This window comes from Delphinus delphis, chromosome 15, assembly GCF_949987515.2.
Source record: "Delphinus delphis chromosome 15, mDelDel1.2, whole genome shotgun sequence".
Lineage (NCBI taxonomy): Eukaryota > Metazoa > Chordata > Mammalia > Artiodactyla > Delphinidae > Delphinus > Delphinus delphis.
In genome coordinates, this window is record NC_082697.1 from 23,070,770 (window position 1) to 23,089,293 (window position 18,524).

At 41.0% G+C, this 18,524-nt stretch overlaps 1 protein-coding gene across 6 annotated transcripts in view; it reads right to left on the reverse strand.

The window, feature by feature from the left end:
- Positions 1–18,524, reverse strand: part of PHF20 (PHD finger protein 20) — a 133,092-nt gene that overhangs the window by 57,775 nt on the left and 56,793 nt on the right. For all 6 annotated transcript variants that reach the window (XM_069541474.1, XM_069541473.1, XM_060030879.1 and 3 more), the window contains 4 exons: positions 16,608–16,995; positions 11,980–12,093; positions 10,879–11,067; positions 9,777–9,956 (listed from right to left, as the gene is read on the reverse strand). In XM_069541474.1, coding sequence (XP_069397575.1) covers positions 9,777–9,956; positions 10,879–11,067; positions 11,980–12,093; positions 16,608–16,995 — 871 coding nt within the window. The remainder of the gene's footprint in view (positions 1–9,776; positions 9,957–10,878; positions 11,068–11,979; positions 12,094–16,607; positions 16,996–18,524) is intronic.

Consider the following 18,524-nt stretch of genomic DNA (forward strand, 5'->3'; position numbering starts at 1 on the left):
TTCACCTTTTTTTTCCCTTTTACTTAGTTTTAATTTTTCCTAGCATATATTGGTTTTGAAATATGCAGGGGGAAAAAAACCCAGCAAAATGACTCTTCATATAATAATTTTTTTTTAATAAATTTATTTATTTATTTATTTTTGGCTGTGTTGGGTCTTCGTTGTGGTGCGCGGGCTTCTCATTGTCGTGGCTTCTCTTGTTGCGGAGCACAGGCTCTGGGCGCGAGGTCTTCAGTAATTGTGGCATGTGGGCTCGGTAGTTGTGGCCCACGGGCTCTAGAGCACAGGCTCAGTAGTTGTGGTGCACAGGCTTAGTTGCTCCACAGCATGTGGGATCTTCCCAGGCCAGGGTTCGAACTCATGTCCCCTGCATTGACAGGTGGATTCTTAACCACTGCACCACCAGGGAAGCCTTAATAATTTTTTTTTTTTTTTTTTTTACGGTACGCAGGCCTCTCACTGCTGTGGTCTCTCCTGCTGCGGAGCACAGGCTCCGGACGAGCAGGCTCAGCGGCCACGGCCCGTGGGCCCAGCCGCTCCGCGGCACGTGGGATCCTCCCGGACCGGGGCACGAACCCACGTCCCCTGCATAGGCAGGCGGACTCTCAACCACTGTGCCACCAGGGAAGCCCCCTAATAATTTTTAAATAAGGGTCCTAACTGCCTTTACATCAGAGTAGTTGTGAAAATTCATCAAGAAGTAGTACTTATAAAGAATTAGTATTCCTTAGTGTTCTAATTGTGAAAAATTAAATTTTAAAAAGCATCATTAAATAAAACCTTTCATTGTTGTCTCCTTATGACTCAATAGTGATGACCATACTAAGTGCACACAGTCTGTAATGATCTTAAGTTGCTGCCATGTTGTTTTTCAATGAAGAATACTAATGATTAACTGATGTGATTTAACTTTTAATATCTTAGAAAATATTAAAATACCTGTCCACCTTTATTTTCCAAATAGATTCTTTATCTGATCATGTATGTTGGAAAAGAATCACTGCATCAAAAACTAGGACATACTTGAAATTTTGTTTGGAAAAAGTTGTCAACATTATGGCAGATCTAGAAATGCTTAAGCTGGACAATGATCAATCAATAATGCTATTCACCACTAGTCGACTGGAAGTATCCAGAACAATCCATTCATTCATTCATTCATTCATTCATTTATGGCTGTGTTAGGTCTTCGCTGCTGTGTGCAGGCTTTCTCCAGTTGTGATGAGCAGGGGCTACTTTTTGTTGCTGTGGGCAGGCTTCTCATTGTCGTGGCTTCTCTTGTTGCGGAGCACGGGCTCTAGGCGTGCAGGCTTCAGTATTTGTGGTACTTGGGCTCCGTAGTTGTGGCTCGTGGGCTCTAGAAGCGCAGGCTCAGTAGTTGTGGCACACGGACTTAGTTGCTCCGTGGCATGTGGGATCTTCCCAGACCAGGGCTCGAACCCGTGTCTCCTGAGTTGGCAGGTGGATTCTTAACCACTGCACCACCAGAGAAGCCCCAGAACGATCCATTCTTGTAAGTGTCTCTCTGAGGTCAAGGAGATAACTTATTCATCTTTCTGTGTTTTCATTAATGCTTCCAGCTTTCCTCTCACCCCCCTCCAAAGTTTTGGTACCTAAGAAATGCTCAAGCAATTGCTGAATGAATGATCTGATGATAAATGTTATCCACTAACTGACTGATGAAATAAGTTTTCCAATGGATCCATTTTGCTCTGGCTGGGAATAAAAGGTATTCAATAAAAGTGTGCTGAGGGATGTCCCTGGTGGTCCAGTGGTTAAGACTCTGCGCTTCCAATGCAAGGGGCGCATGTTCAGTCCCTGGTCGGGGAACTAAGATCCTACATGCCGCAACAGCACGGCCAAGAAAATATTAAAAAAATAATAATAATAAGCATGCTAAATGAAAGCCCAGAGGTGAGAGTGTACCTGCTGTGCTTACAGGATAGCAAGGAGGCCTGTGGCTGGAGCAGAGGCAGCAGGAAGGAGAGAGACTGAGGAAAGATGAAACTGCAGAGGTTACTGCGGGCCAGAGTAAGGACCTGAGGCACTCACTCATGACCAAATACCAACAGTTCTGGGTGGTGGGAAACATGAATGTTAGTTTCATTGTTCTTGTACTTTTCTAGATTTCTCTACAAATTTATGAATATAAAAAAGCAACTTACGAAAAAAGAAAGTGCTGAATGAAGACAAGATCACTTCCATAAATGAGGTAAAAGGTGCCAATGAAATCCCTGGTGGAGTTTGAATAAGGTCCTGATTTTGATAATTGTGGTAACATAAGAGAATGCCCTCATTTTTTAGGAAATATACACCAAAATATTCAGGGGTAAAAGTCTGCAACTTATTGTCAAACAATTCATTAAAAAATACTTTAAAATGCCTTAAGGCCACAGAACAGCTAAGTAGGAGGAAAGCAACCTTACCAACAGAGATCCAAGTGAACATTTGACGGCTATTTCCCTATCCTGCAAACGAAGCATTTCCAATAGCTCCATAAACAGAAAAGCAACTCAAAGCAACTGACCTCAGTTTGGCAGAAATTTACCTGCTCAGCCTTAACCCACTTCAGGAAGCCTGCAATTAAGTCAGAAAGCACACTTAATAGTCTCAGAAAACACCCTATGATTATGCTGTTGATACTGCTCTGCCTCCGTCTCCAAATACCTAAGTGATACTCATCCTTCAAGGCCCTGTGCAAGTTCGATATTCTTCCACCCCTGCCCCCAAACCACCAACCTATATATCACCTCTCTCCATAGTCAGATCCAAAGAGCATTTAATGAACACTAAGACCAAGAGTGCCCCATTCGCTGACAGCACAGCTCCAAGGCATATAGTAAGGGCTCAACAAGCTAATCCTGAGTTCAACTTCCATGTGTCAGGCACACATTATCACTGTCAGTTATCTCTCCCATAGTTTTAAGTATTTCTCATGACACCACCTTAACTGTCTCTCTTGTAATGCAGGTACCTGCAGTCTTACTCTGGACAGAAAGACCTACAAGGACATTGACCAGATGTCTCATTCATTTCTCTAACCCCCAGAACAATGAATTCTCAGCCAATGTTCAACCACTATATGTCTGATGACAGACCACAGACACTCCCAACTCCCCAAACTACAGTGGCTATAGGTCAATGACTCTCCTACCCAAGAAAACATGGAAGAACACAAGTGTCTGAAACCTAAACTATCGTAAGCATTACACTAAACCGGACCATGTTAATTTAAGAATAAATCATTTGCAAGAACTATTATAGGCATTACACTGAAACTAACCTGGTTAATTTACAAGTAAATCATCTATAAACATTTAATAATTGTGACAAATAACTTCCTATTCATTTTATAACTAACAACATAACAATGGGACGCTACACCTCGTGGTAGTACCCCATTTCTAACAGGTATTTAGTTAAAAAAAAAAAAATTAGCTGAATAAGCCTGTACTTCTATTGGGTCTTCTCTCTTGTTCATTCTATGGTTCATGTAGAATATTCACAAATGACACAGCTTAGAAGAGAGTCTGCCACTTAGTAGGTACTTGTTAAATATTCCCTGACTGAAATGAATGAATGGACGGCAGCCCATTTTCCAACAGCCCTGGTTATCTGTGAATGACCAAATAGTCTGGGCCCAGATTTAGAGACTAATCTGAGATTGCAACTTCTAAAGACATCTATTCTAATTTCTGTTTTACAGAATACACAAATGCTTACCCAAGTAGAACAATTTCAACTGCATTCCCCTCTGGCATTAAGTCATGAAAGCAAATAGCTTAGCAGCTACTCCAGAAGAGAACAGCAATGGGATCCATGCTGCTTTTACTCCTCATAGCTCAAGATCCAGGTAATTGGACCATTACCATTACTATACACTCTCTTGGAAAATGGGCAAGTGCTTCAGTTAGTTGCAGTGGTTTCAAAATTATTCCCCAGAAAATCCTACGTGCAACACAAAGAAGCAAGACAACAAAAAATCTTCCTATCATCTTTCCCAAGACTCACCTGTACCACCCTCACTTTAACTTATTTCCATCTTCTCCACAAACCAGAGATGCAGCTAAATTAACTGACATGAGACAGAAACTGTATGTGTGTGAAAACTTTAAAACAAGCACTGGGATTTAGCCTCTGACCTAGTCCTCTCACTCATCTCATCTGCTCAGCATATTTCCCAGTGGCGTAGGAACAATTCATTTCCAATTTCAAGTGATGTCTAATGTAACACCACCCTTAAGACAGCATAATGAAGAGCTCAGTCTGCTGAGTTAAGGGACATGGCTGTTATAGAGAGTTTTCCATGCCAAAACATGGACTACTAAATTCTGAGATTAAATTTCCACCAAATTTGTGCATCAAGTCTAATAATTTCCCCCACAGGAAAGAAAGTAGGCTGAGGAGAGGAGCCCTGCCACTGAGAGGAGGCTCAGCAAGAAAGGAGAGAGCCCTTGTATCCACAAGCTCACATGGCTGAGGCATAACACTCTGGACCCACTGGAACAGAAGACCAACATAAAGGCACCAGGGATGAGCCAGGAATGATACTTGAGTACTTTCAGTTTACTATTTTCAAAGAACTGCTCTGCCACTGCATTTATGTTAACTACACAGAATCTGATCAAGACCAAAAAAAAAAAAAAAAAAGAAGAAGGGGACTTCCCTGGTGGTGCAGTGGTTAAGAATCTGCCTGCCAATGCAGGGGACAAGGGTTGGATCCCTGGTCTGGGAAGATCCCACATGCCGCGGAACAACTAAGCCCGTGCGCCACAACTACTGAGCCCACATGTTACAACTACTGAAGCCCGAGCACCTAGAGCCCGTGCTCTGCAGCAAGAGAAGCCACCGCAATGAGAAGCCCAAGCACCACAACGAAGAGTAGCCCCTGCTCACCGCAACTAGAGAAAGCCCGCGCACAGCAACGAAGACCCAACACAGCCAAAAATAAATAAATAAATTTATTTTTTTAAAAAAAAGAAGAAAATCTGCCCCTCCAATCTAAATTGAAATTATCCAAACAAAAGTATGCAATTCTGTAGACACATAGTCTTTACAGAAAACTCTTATTAAAAAAAATTTAAATGTCATTAACCTTTTAACACTGTAAAATTTTCTATTTATAATTTAAATTATCTTTCTTTTTTTTTTTTTTTTTTGCCACGCGCACAGCTTACAGGATCTTAGTTCCCCAAACAGGGATCGAACCCAGGCCACAGCAGTGAAAGCGCTGAGCCCTAAGCACTGGACCAAATTTAAATTACTATTAATGTTTGAAATTTGCCTTTCCAGAAGAAAGGCAAAGAATTTCAAACCTTACATTTATTATTAAATATATAAATTAGATTTATATTTAGTATAACACAAATGAGTATATACGTGTATAGATTTCATGATAGCTTATATTAAGTAAAGTCACAAGTATGTAGTGTCAAAATACAGAATCACTAAATATTCAACTGACTACCTTCTCTCCATTTCAAATAGCCTAATAAGAGATGTGCTACATCCTCTATTCATATAGCTTCGTCTACTGGAATACCTAAGCCTCATGTGTTACTCATGGGACAGTGCTATACATCCATCAAGATTCAGCTTAAACGTCATGCCTCCCAGGCAGGCACTAAGTCTGACTGATCTGCCACCACTGATGCTTATTAGCACAGCGCCTATTACATAGCAGGTCAACAGGACACTCTAACCGAACTGAGCAAAACAAGATACACAACCAGAGCTTCCACATCCATGTATGCAGCATCTCTTCACACCTTTCAGGCCCTAACTACAGGAAGACAATTTCATTTAACCGCTACTATTTCCCTGAGTCTCTCACAAAAAGCTTGACTGCACATTATTCTCCAGGAACAATGCGTGACCCACAAATCTTCACGAACAATGCATGACCCACAAATCTCCACAAGTTTCTTCATTCTTCCTCTGGGCTCATACATACCCAGGAAGCTCTGCTCTGGGAACTACAGGGCCTATCCTCTCCACACAAGTGAAGGAAGAAAGTTACAGACCACCCAGGTTTATCAAAGGAACACTTCCCAGGTCCAGAACCAAGTCATCAATAGAATTTCATGAGTTTTGATCCCATAACTTTTTTCTGGCTAAATTCTCCAATAAGGCCATGTCTTCCCCCCATTAAATCTGCCTTAGTTCAGAATATAGCTGAGTCCACAAGAGGGCTATCCTACAAGTCCTTCAGCCTTCATGGGTATTTAGGAAACACGAGAATTTACCTATACTAATTCCCTTCTACCCTATTCTACCTCTTTCAATTAATGATAAGTCAAACTTTACAAAATAAACAAATTTTTAAAGATGAATGTTAATCAAACCTTGGAACATGAGCCATGGGTAGAAGACATATTTTGATCTCATCAAGATCTTTAAAGGGTGGCTTATATTATAATTAAAATGATTTTAATATGGAGTTTATAATATGGGAAAATGCATATGTAATAATACTGATTATACACATACTATGATCATAACTATATATTTCAAATACTGAGGAAAAAAGAAAGTAGATTTAAATTTTTTAATTTCAGTATTATGAAATACAATAAATAAAAGTGACACCAATGTATGGGACTTCCCTGGTGGCGCAGTGGTTAAGAATCCGCCTGCCAATACAGGGGACAGGTGTTCGAGCCCTGGTCCGGGAAGATCCCACATGCCGCGGAGCAACTAAGCCCGTGTGCCACAACTACTGAGCCCGCGTGCCACAACTACTGAGTCCATGTGCCACAACTACTGAGGCCTGCTTGCCTAGAGCCCCGCTCCACAACAAGAGAAGCCACCGCAATGAGAAGCCTGTGCACCAAAATGAAGAGTGGCCCCCACTCGCCACAACTAGAGAAAGCCCACGTGCAGCAACAGAGACCCAACATAGCCAAAAATAAATTAATTAACTAATAATAATAATAATATACAAAGGACACTTGGCAAATCAATAACAAAAACAAATAATCCTAGGGTAAGTGGGCAAAGAATATGAAAAGACAATTCACAAAAATAAATAAATAAAAATATTCAATAAACATATGAAGGGGCTTCCCTGGTGGCGCAGTGGCTGAGAGTCTGCCTGCCGATGCAGGGGACACGGGTTTGTGCCCCAGTCTGGGAAGATCCCACGTGCCGCGGAGCGGCTGGGCCCATGAGCCATGGCCACTGAGCCTGCGCATCCGAAGCCTGTGCTCCACAACGGGAGAGGCCACAACAGTGAGAGGCCCGCGTACAGCAAAAAGAAAAAATGAAAAACTGCTAAACCTCATTTTAAAAAATACAACTTAAAAAGTAAAACCGGGCTTCCCTGGTGGCGCAGTGGTTGAGAGTCCGCCTGCCGACGCAGGGGACACGGGTTTGTGCCCCGGTCCGGGAAGATCCCACATGCCGTGGAGCGGTAAGGCCCATGAGCCATGGCCGCTGAGCCGCTGAGCCTGCGTGTCCGGAGCCTGTGCTCCACAACGGGAGAGGCCACAGCAGTGAGAAGCCCACATACCACAAAAAAAAAAAAAAAAAAGTTTTCCATCTGAAAATGAGGGGAGAAAACTAAATGAAAACAAAAAAGACAACAGAGTCCCAGTGACCTGTGGGACAGTATCTAAAGGTCTAACATAAATTTGATGAAATAAATCAATTTTCATATTCAAGCTCAGTGAATCTCGAGCAGGTTAAATACAAAACTAAAACAAATTTAAATACATCGTAGTTAAACTGCTAAAAACCAAAGATAAAGAAGAAAATCTTGAAAGCAGCGAGAAAGAAAACACATTACAACCAGGGAAACAACAATATGAATGGTTACTAACTTCCTTTCAGAAACAATAGAGGACCGTGAACAACATCTTTAAAGTACTTAAAGGAAAAAACTGTAAACCCACAATTCTATATCCAGTGAAAATATCCTTTAAGAATGAAAATTAAATGAAGTTACGTTCAAATAAACAAAAACCAAAAGAATGTCACCAGGAAACCTGCACTACAGAAAAAAAAAAAAGAGGAAGAAGAAGAAGAAATGAAGAACACTAGATATGGTAGATACGTGTGTAAAGCACTATCTCTTTTGTATTATTCTTTAAAATACATAATTGTTTAGAGCAAAAATTATAATACTAAATTGTGGACTTTACAGCACATATAGATACAATTCATGTCTTAACTAGAGCATAAAAAGGGGGTGTTAATGGATTATACAACATTTTATATAAGGTGGTTCAATATTAACTCTAAACCATGAAAAGGATATATATATATATCATAATGTCTAGAGTAACCTCTAAAACAAATAGAGCTAAAAGCTAATAGATGAATTAAAATGGGATTTTAAAAAATTCAATTGACCTGAAAAAACAAGAAAGAAGTAGAAGAACAAAACATAGGATAAACAGAAAACAAAAAGCGAGATGGTAGACCTAAAAGCAACCATATCAATAATTTCATTTAATGTGACTAAACATTGCAGTTAAAATCCAAACCCAACTATCTATCTATAAAAGACACACTTTGAACTTAAAGACATAGTTATATTGAAAGAAAAGTGATAGATATACCATGCATACAAAAAACAAAAGAAAGCTGGAGTACCTTTTTTGAAAGCTGGAGTAATATCAGACAAAGTACACTTCAAGTAAAAGACAATCACCAAAGCCAGAGTTATACTTCACATTACAAAGGGGACAGTTCAGGAGTTCCCTGGTGGCCTACTGGTTAGGATTCCAGACTTTCACTGCCACAGCCCAGGTTCAATCCCTGGTCGGGAACATCACACATGCTGTGCGGCACAGCCAAAAACAAACAAAAACAAAAAAGATTGAAATCCTGCAGAGTATGTTCTTTGACTATAATGGAATTACATTATAAATCGTAACAATAAGGTATCTATAAAATACTTCCCTGGTGGCACAGTGGTTAAGAATCCGCCTGCCAATGCAGGGCACACAGGTTTGAGCCCTGGTCCGGGAAGATCCCACATGCCATGGAACCACTAAGCCCATGCACCACAACTATGGAGCCTGAGTTCTAGACCACGCAAGCCACAGCTACTGAAGCCCACGCGCCTAGAGCCCGTGCTCCGCAACAAGAGAAGCCACTGCAATGAGAAGCCTGCGCACAGCAACAAAGAGTAGCCCCTGCTCGCCGAAACTTGAGAAAGCCCGTGCGCAGCAACGAAGACACGATGCAACCAAAAATTAATCAATTTAAAAAAACAAACAAATAAATACTTGGAAATGAAACAACACACTTCTAAGTAACCCACAGTCAACGAATAAATCGTAAATATTTTGAATTGAATGAAAATGAAAATACAACATACCAAAATTCGTAGGATGTAGCTGAAGCAGTGCTTAGTGGGAAATTTTAAAACTTTAAATACTCATATTGGAAAAGAAGAAAAATCTAAAATTAATGACCTATGTTTCTAGAAACATTTAAAGGAAGAAAACACTAAAGATCAAAACAGAAATCAATGACATTAAAAAAAAAACAAAGAGAAAACTAAAGTAAAATGTTGGTTCTTTGAAATTATCAACAAAAATTGATAAATCCCTAGCTATACTAATCAAGAAAAGAGAGGAAACCCAAATTGGCAATATCAGAAATGACAAGTATATAGCATTTTTTAAATGTATATAGCATTAAAATAAGAAAATATTATTAATAAAAGGTTAAAAAAAAAGCATTAGGAAAATCCATTTTTTTTTAGTTCACAATCAAAGGAGAAGCAAAAGTATAAGAAGAGGGTTATGTTAACTCTAAATATGAACCTGCCACCGTAGAAATCTCTTGTAACTCAGCAAGGGGGGAAGCCGGTTCCGTTTTCATAGTGTTTTCGCCCATTGACTTGCAGTTCAACTCCAAGCCTGCAGGCCCCAATCCATCCCCAATGGAGTGGCAAGTTAGTGCTGATGAGACCTGGCCAGCTTCCAAAGGAGATTTCAACTGACCTAGAAGAAAAAGAGAAAGATTGGGGAACATATACATGTACATAATCTGAGAACCAAAAGTCCCACAAAAGACTGATAAAGGGGCTTCCCTGGTGGCACAGTGGGTTAAGAATCCACCTGCCAATGCAGGGGACACGGGTTCGAGCCCTGGTCCGGGAAGATTCCACATGCCATGGAACCACTAAGCCCATGGGTCACAACTACTGAGCCTGCACTCTACAGCCCGCGAGCCACAACTACTGAGCCTGCGCTCTTAGAGCCCATAAGCCACAACTACTGAAGCCCATGCTCCTAGAGCCTGTGCTCTGCAACGAGAAGCCACCGCAATGAGAAGCCTGCGCACCGCAATGAAGAGCAGCCCCCCACTCGCCACAACTAGAGAAAGCCCACGGGCAGCAACGAAAACCCAACGCAGCCAAAAATAAATAAGTTAATCAATAATTTAAAACAAAAAAAAACCTGATAAAGCCAGGGTCTTTTTAGAGGAAACCATTCATTTCATGGTATACAAGAATACATTCACAGGTTCCAACACACATAGCCAGGGCTGTGAGCATATCAAAGACGAAGGCTAATAAGAAGCTAAAGTGAAGGGAGGATCTGCTGGAAATATTAACAAAAAGGCAGAGGGACTGGAGTGAGATGGCATCAGAAAGACAGAGACAGGAACAGGGCTCTTCAAGCACTGCACCTCCAACCCAACATTCAGACATATATAAGCAAAACCAATCACAAATGCAAACAAAAGTTTATCTATTAAATCTTCAGTGAAGAATATAAGAAACACTGCAGCCAATTCAATAACTTGATTTCAAGACCATCTAAAACTTGTATAAGGCAGTACACAATGACTGATTTAGACTGGTTCTCATTAGACAGGGAGCATGTTGGCAAGACCATTCCAGAACAGACTCTGACTCACCTTCTTCAGACTCCTTGGTACCAGATGATGTGTTTTGCAAAGGATCAGTAGTAACCGTATCAACCAAATCTGATACAACCAAGTCAGGATCTAGGATCTCGTGGGTCCCATTAGTGGACAGCCTGGAGGACCGTCTCCTTGATAAGTCTTTGTCAGTGTTTTCCGAGTAGTTTTTTGACTTTTCCTGGGCTATAAACCATTAAGAGAGTTGTAGTCAAGAGACCTGAAGAAATAATTCTGCTACTACAGATTTCTGGACTGGCTGCCTCTATAAGGGCTTCAACCAGAGACTTCTAGAATATTAGATCAACGATGAAAGGAAATACCCTATCCTGGTTTATAGTTTTAAGTACAGGTACAGTCTTTCTGCCAGGATATAATTTTCCTAATTTAAGGATTCATGATCTGAAAATATGTGCCAAGGTCATGTCTCAATCTTGACAAGTTTTATTTTGGGGCTTTCCAACATAGAAGTCTACATACTAACTTCCCAAGTCAGTAAGTTTACAGAGCCTTAAAGCCATCACAAATCCTTTCTGGAGCCAACAGGGTACTTTTAAAAAAATCAATAAATAGTAATTTTTTAATGGAAGTGTAGTTGGTTTACAATGTTGGGATAGTTTCAGGTGTACAGCAAAGTGACAGTTTCAGGTATGTACATATATATATGTACATATGTATGTGTGTACATATATATATGTGTTCTTTCTCAGATTCTTTTCCACTATAGGTTATTATAAGATATTGAATATAGTTCCCTGTACTATACAGTAAAATCAGTAAATAGTATTTTTAAAGTTTCACTCAGCATATGAAATCCATCCCTTCCTAAGCCATTAAATTTCCAGTGGAATTCATATCAGATGGAGTTTATGGGCATAGAGACAACACCACTGACCCCAACATTGACACAGCCTGTGCTCTGAGATTTATTTTTCCTCTAGCAGAACTCCTCTGATCCAACCACATCCCACTCACACTAGCCCCTGTGATCAAGGACAAGCATCAGCGCCTATAAGGAACAGGGGACAAGATGGACACAGGGGAATTAACCCAATGGATGTCAAGTTCTAGCCACACATACACAAACTGAAGACTCACATGAATTTTTGTCAAGCCGAGGACGTTTTAATGGGACTTCACTTCCTTTTGATATCTTCCGTCTTCTCAATTCCAATGTTATTGGTTGCAAAGTTTGAGAGTTTGAGTCCACAGCTACAATGTATATAAAACCACACAAAAATAGGTATGTAGTTTCTTAGTGACCAATCCTCATATTACATGTAAATAAAACATATTATGAACATCCACACACATCCTTGCATGATAAATAGGCCCTGAAAGGGAATTCTTACTTAAGCCAAAAGGGAAAAAAAAAGTGAAATGGGTGAGAAATTACTTCCTTTTAGGAGACGCAGACACCCTGCAGACTGACCTCCTGAATCTTTTTGGTTTCTCCTATGACCCAGCTCTATTCATATATTTATCTCCTGAAACCCTCTCTTTAAATACCCCAACGTGGCTGCTTTAAAATATGAGGTACAAAGGCAACAGAAAAGTCATTTTTATCACAATCAAATCTTCTTATCAAAATTTGGTTTATACAATACTCAGGAAATCCACCAGGCAGGCTAATTCTTAAAATGTGTACCCTGGGACTATGGCTTGATTATTATTTTCTACCTCTACTTGCTAAATTGGTTAGCTTGGCATTGTCCTAATTTTGAAGGACCAAAAAGAATGTCAACATTTACAACCTCTTAAAAACAATTCCAGAAAATTCTCAGGAGACTATGCTATTTGATAGTCAGTGCCAGGCAAGGCTGCTTAACACTGGAAAATCCAGCCCTGACGTAATTTAGCAGTGCAGAAGCTAAACCCTTAGATAGTACTCACTCAATTTTTTTTTTTTTAAAGTTTATTTATTTATTTTTGGCTGCGTTGAGTCTTCGTTGCTATGCACGGGCTTTCTCTAGTTACAGCCAGCGGGGGCTACTCTTCATTGCAGTGTGCAGGCTTCTCATTACAGTGGCTTCTCTTGTTGCGGAGCAGGGGCTCAAGGCGCGGGGGCTTCAGTAGTTGTGGTGCATGGGCTCAGTAGTTGTGGCTCGCGGGCTATAGAGCACAGGCTCAGTAGTTGTGGTGCACGGGCTTAGTTGCTCCACGGCATGTAGGATCTTCCCAGGCCAGGGATCGAACCCACGTCCCCTGCATTGGCAGGCTGATTCTTAACCACTGCGCCACCAGGGAAGTCCCTCACTCTGTATTTTTAAACCTAACACTTAAGAAGTTCTCCCCCATGAGGAAAGGTGAGAATCCAAAAGGCAGGCAAAAGAAAAAAATAAAAGAAAAGAAATAGTGGGAGACTTCCCTGGTGGCACAGTGGTTAAGACTCCGCCTGCCAATGTAGGGGACACGGGTTCGAGCCCTGGTCCAGGAAAATCCCACATGCTGCAAAGCAACTAAGCCCGTGCGCCACAACTACTGAGCCTGTGCTCTAGAGCCCGCGAGCCACAACTACTGAGCCTGTGTGCCACAACTACTGAAGTCCACACGCCTAGAGCCCGTGCTCTGCAACAAGAGAAGCCACCACAATGAGAAGCCCACACACAGCAGTGAAGAGTAGCCCCTGCTCGTTGCAACTAGAGGAAGCCTGTGCGCAGCAACGAAGACCCAATGCAGCCAAAAATTAATTAATTAATTAATTTTAAAACAAGAAAAGAAAAGAAATTGGGAAGCTTGAGGCAAAGGTAGGGCTGGGGGTCTGATGAGGGTTGAAATGAGAGAAAGCAGCAGCCAGGAGAAAGAAGAGGGAGGAAGGGAAGGAAATGGGAGGGGAATGGGGAAGGGAGAGAAAAGACTCATCTAAGACCAGCAGCTTCAGATCTGCCATGTCAAATGGCCAAAGGAGACAGGGCTGAGCTCTGAGGACGCAAACCTGATGAGAGTGCTACACTCTTTGGCTCTTCCTGTGTTCAATCTTCTCAGTGTGCCAACATTATTTTGTTCCAAGAGTGGGAACTTGGAGATCACACACATTCCAAATTAAACACAAACAACCTTCCCCAAACAGCTCAGATCCTGTTCCAATAAGGTCTGTACAATCTAGAGAGCTCAAGACTCCACCGTGTCAATGAACTTATTCCAAGCAATTTTTAAAGGGGATTTGAACTATATATTAGATACTGGCAAACCTTCTTCATTTTGATACCACATACAAACTGGGGCTGACCATACAGAAGTTCAGTGTTTCCCAAACTATTATTACAGTAAGAATTATCTGGGAAGGTTGTTAACAATTAGCATTCCCAGATCCTGCTTCAGAAAATTCTGACTGGGGAGGAATGCCTCAGGCAAGTGTTAACAGTAAGCTTGGAAAACTCCAGTTCTCTATTAAATTGATCCTATCTGGTGTGAAATCCTACACTTAATAAAAAGGCCTGCTTATTATATCCCACATCTCAACATGGTACGCTGCCCAGAGGTTTAAAACCTCCGGACTTTCTCAATTAGGGTTCCTCATTTGAAAACAGAACACAAAGGTTATTTTCTCAATTCTCCCAAGAGTGGTTTATCATTCTACTAACATTCTCAATTTGCAGAAGTCAATTCATTAGAGGTCACAGATGCCTTGGGCATTAGAGCTTAATTCTCTCTTGGAACCCTACTGAGAAAGCCAATGAGGCCAGTGCTGTCCAATAGGAATATGAGGGCCATAAATGGAAGCTACATAGGTAATTTTCAATTTTTAGTTGTCACTTTAATAAGTTAAAAAAAGTGAAATTAATTTTAAGAATATATGTTATTTAACCCAATACATCTAAAACATCATTCCAACATGTAGTCAATAATTTTAAATTATTGAGATATTTTACATTCCTGGGTGTTTCTTTCTTTTTTTTTTTTTTTTGTACTATTTGAAAACCAGTGTGGTTTTTTGTTTTGTTTTGGCCACGCTGCATGGCTAGCAGGATCTTAATTCCCCGACCAGGCATTGAACCCAGGCCCTCTCTCGGTGCTAAAAGCACAGAGTCCTAACCACTGGACCACCAGGGAATTCCCTCCCTTGTGTATTTTACAAGTTACAGCCCATCTCAATTCAGAGTAACCACATTTCAAGTGCTCAGTAACCACAGGTGGCTAGCAGCTACCATATCGGACAGCACAGGTCTAGGCCCTAGTTAGGCGTAGGGACAATTCCAGCATGCTCAGATCTTGAGAATGAAACCCACTTATAACCACTGAAGGGGGAAGTGCCTTATTTCATCTAGGAAGAAATCAACCTATTGTCTTATTTCATACCTTAAAATCAGAAGATTTAAGAAGGCTGTCTACTGGGAACAAGTACTAATACATTTATTTGAAGTAAATAAAGGTAGAGCTTCTGCCACAGAAATTAAGTCTGGTGTAGCTGTCTGGATTGACAGATAGGACTGGCTTTGCATTCTGCATCATAAGGGAACAACAACTGAGCTAACTCTGTAGTTCCACAGTTCTGATGAAAATATATTTTGTCATATTTTATATTTTAAATTTACCTTTAGCAGCTATTCAAACTTGTAAGAAAAAAACAGGTATCACTTTTTTTTTTTTGGCCTCGCCACATGTTGTGTGGGATCTTAGTTCCTCGACCGGGGATCGGACCAGAGCCCCCCGCAGTGGAAGCGTGGAGTCTTAACTGCTGAACTGCCAGGCAAGTCCCCAGGTATCACTTTAAAACTAGGGGATTCGGGCTTCCCTGGTGGCGCAGTGGTTGAGAGTCCACCTGCCGATGCAGGGGACATGGGTTCGTGCCCCAGTCCGAGAGGATCCCACATGCTGTGGAGCGGCTGGGCCCGTGAGCCATGGCCACTGAGCCTGCGCGTCTGGAGCCTGTGCCCCGCAAAGGGAGAGGCCACAACAGTGAGAGGCCCGCGTACCACAAAAAAAACAAAAAAAAACAAACTAGGGGATTCACAGTTTTTCAATATTTATGTAAAGAACATGTGAACAAGAATGTCTGAAGGCCACTGCCAGATAATTATAGGCAGTGTTCAGTCTAGAGATCCTGGGGGTTCTTCACGCCACTCAATCTAGAGAAGGAATGTTTGCCTTAGGAAAAAATTCAGGGTTTGTTTCTTTCTTGGCTATTTTAGAAGAATTCCATATTTCAACTTTTTAAAATAATTGTGTATTCTTCCCTAAATCCTCTAACCTTGACTCTACCAATTAGCCATCTCAGCTTTTTATTTAGACAGGGAAAATTTCCGATCCATAATCACTCTCCAGAGATCTCAATTTCAAATGTACCCATACGTTCCTAGGTCCAGTGTTCTTTCTTGTCGCCTCCTCCAGATGCCCACACCTATTTACTTCTCCTTTCCCCTTTCATGTCACTCATGAAAACACTATTTCCTGATTCTACGTTCTAGTAAGCTTACTTAAAGTGAAATCATTTGAATTGGCAAAAGCAAAAGGCCTTAGCTTATTAGGCTTTATCATATAAGCTGAAGTATCTAGTGAAGAGTTATCTGTCACCCCAGAAGCCCAGTCAAGGACATGTTTCCAAAACTTATGTTCACCTGGATATATACCTCCCATAAAATTCAGCTCTATGGGCATGACTTGTTTTTAGATGACAGGATGATTCAAAGTCAGTCACAAAAACAAAGGCTTGAAGTACAGAAGTTATAAAGAACCACAAAGGACCACAGAAGAACACTTTGGCATTGCACACTTGGGGAACTCACCAGTAGGAGCTATGGAAGGGGGTCTGCCTCGCTTTCTTTTTGGCTCCCTCAAGTTTTCTTGTGGACTCTTCACAATGTCATTTTCAGGTTTCTTATCCACTTGAGCATCTCCAGAATACTCTCTGTCATTTTCTGAAATGTTCTCCTTATCTTCTTTCTCGTTCTTGGGAAGGCTCTTCTCTGACACCTTCCCCTTTTCAGAACAGATTAACTTTCCTTCTTTATCAGGCTGTTTGGGTCTCTTTTCTGTCTTTAAGGCTTTGTCCTCTTTGTCTTTCTTCACATTGGCTGTGGCTTTTCTCTGCTCTTTAAACTTCTCTCGTTTATCAGGAGATGATGAAAGACTTTTGTGTTCTGTTTCTTTAGGCCTAGCATTATCCACAATATTCTAAAATGAGCAAAATAGCGATGAATCACACTTTGTGATTACTTGCAAATATAAAATCAGATGGTTTTTTGTAAACTTATGAAGACAAAGAAATTAAAAGAGGACATGTATCAGGTCATGTAATGGAAAGCACCACTGAAAATATACACCCATATTCTGAGGTTTGAAAAACAGTCCTAAGTTTAAAGAAAATAACAGCCATTTTCAATTCCTTCTGAGACAATGCTATCTCCCCTTTTGATTAGTAAGTCACTAAAAAATTATTAAAGGGACAGACAACTACCCCAGGGACCTCTTCTGGGAAGCAATCTTTTTGACAGAGATGCCTTCATGCCCCGTCCGTCTCCTCCCAAGAATGACTACACTGACCCAGGGCCTTTCAGAGGCTGGCTCAGTTTGCCAGCAGATGCTGATGTCCTGTGTAGAGAAGAACCCAAACTGATAACTAGAGGCGAACCAGAAAGCTGTAAAGATTTTCCACCTCAAAAACAGGGTCTTTGCTTCCTCTACTGGGTAAAGGCTGTGCTCAGTCGAACAAGCCACCTACTGCGTTCCTGAGCTACTGAGTTTTTGTCCATTAGGAGAAAGTACTTCTTCTTGGTTACTTTCCTCCTAAATTACTTTTTCAAAATTCATCTTAAAAATCTTGTGTCCTAGTATACTGTCTCATAATAAAGCAAGCTCTGAAAGCTCTGGAGTTTCTAAAACTACAATTAAGTTTATTTGCGTAAGTATCTTTCTTCCAAGACCTCAAGAGGAGAGCAGAGACCACCACATCATGTTCATATTGGATCCCTAGCACCAAGCACACACTTGGCACACAGATTTTTGCCAGGAGCAGGAAGGACTGCCTAAATACACAGTGAGTAAAAGTTTAATTTGTTCCAGAGGGAAAAGTAATAAACAAGGAGAATCCCTGTGGTTAGAAACTAAAAGAAAATATTTTTTTCAAGTCTCCAAAGTTTTCTGAAAGCAGCCAGGTTTGAGGACAAGCACTCCTCAGTAACTGCTGGCAGAAATATAAACTGCAACCACCAGGAAGGGGGGCTGGCAATTTAGGTCAAAAGTCTTATGTTTATACTTTTGAACTCGAATAAATTCCTAGAAATGAAATCTGATAACAAAATAATCAGACGTGTGTACCCAGATTTACAAATATCCTTAAATGACCATTAGAAAACTGGTTACACAAAGTAGGGTTACATACATATTATAAATACTACTTAGCCATTAAAAGCTATATTCCCATACAGTACTTAGGAACTTGGGAAAACGTTATTTTGTTAAAAGAGCAAGTTACAGGGCTATCCTGGTGGTGCAGTGGTTGATAGTATGCCTGCCGATGCAGGGGACGCGGGTTTGTGCTCCGGTCCGGGAGGATCCCACATGCCGCGGAGCGGCTGGGCCTGTGAGCCATGGCCGCTGAGCCTGCGTGTCCGGAGCCTGTGCTCCGCAACGGGAGAGGCCACAACAGTGAGAGGCCCACATACCGCAAAAAAAAAAAAAAAAAAAAAAGAGCAAGTTATAGA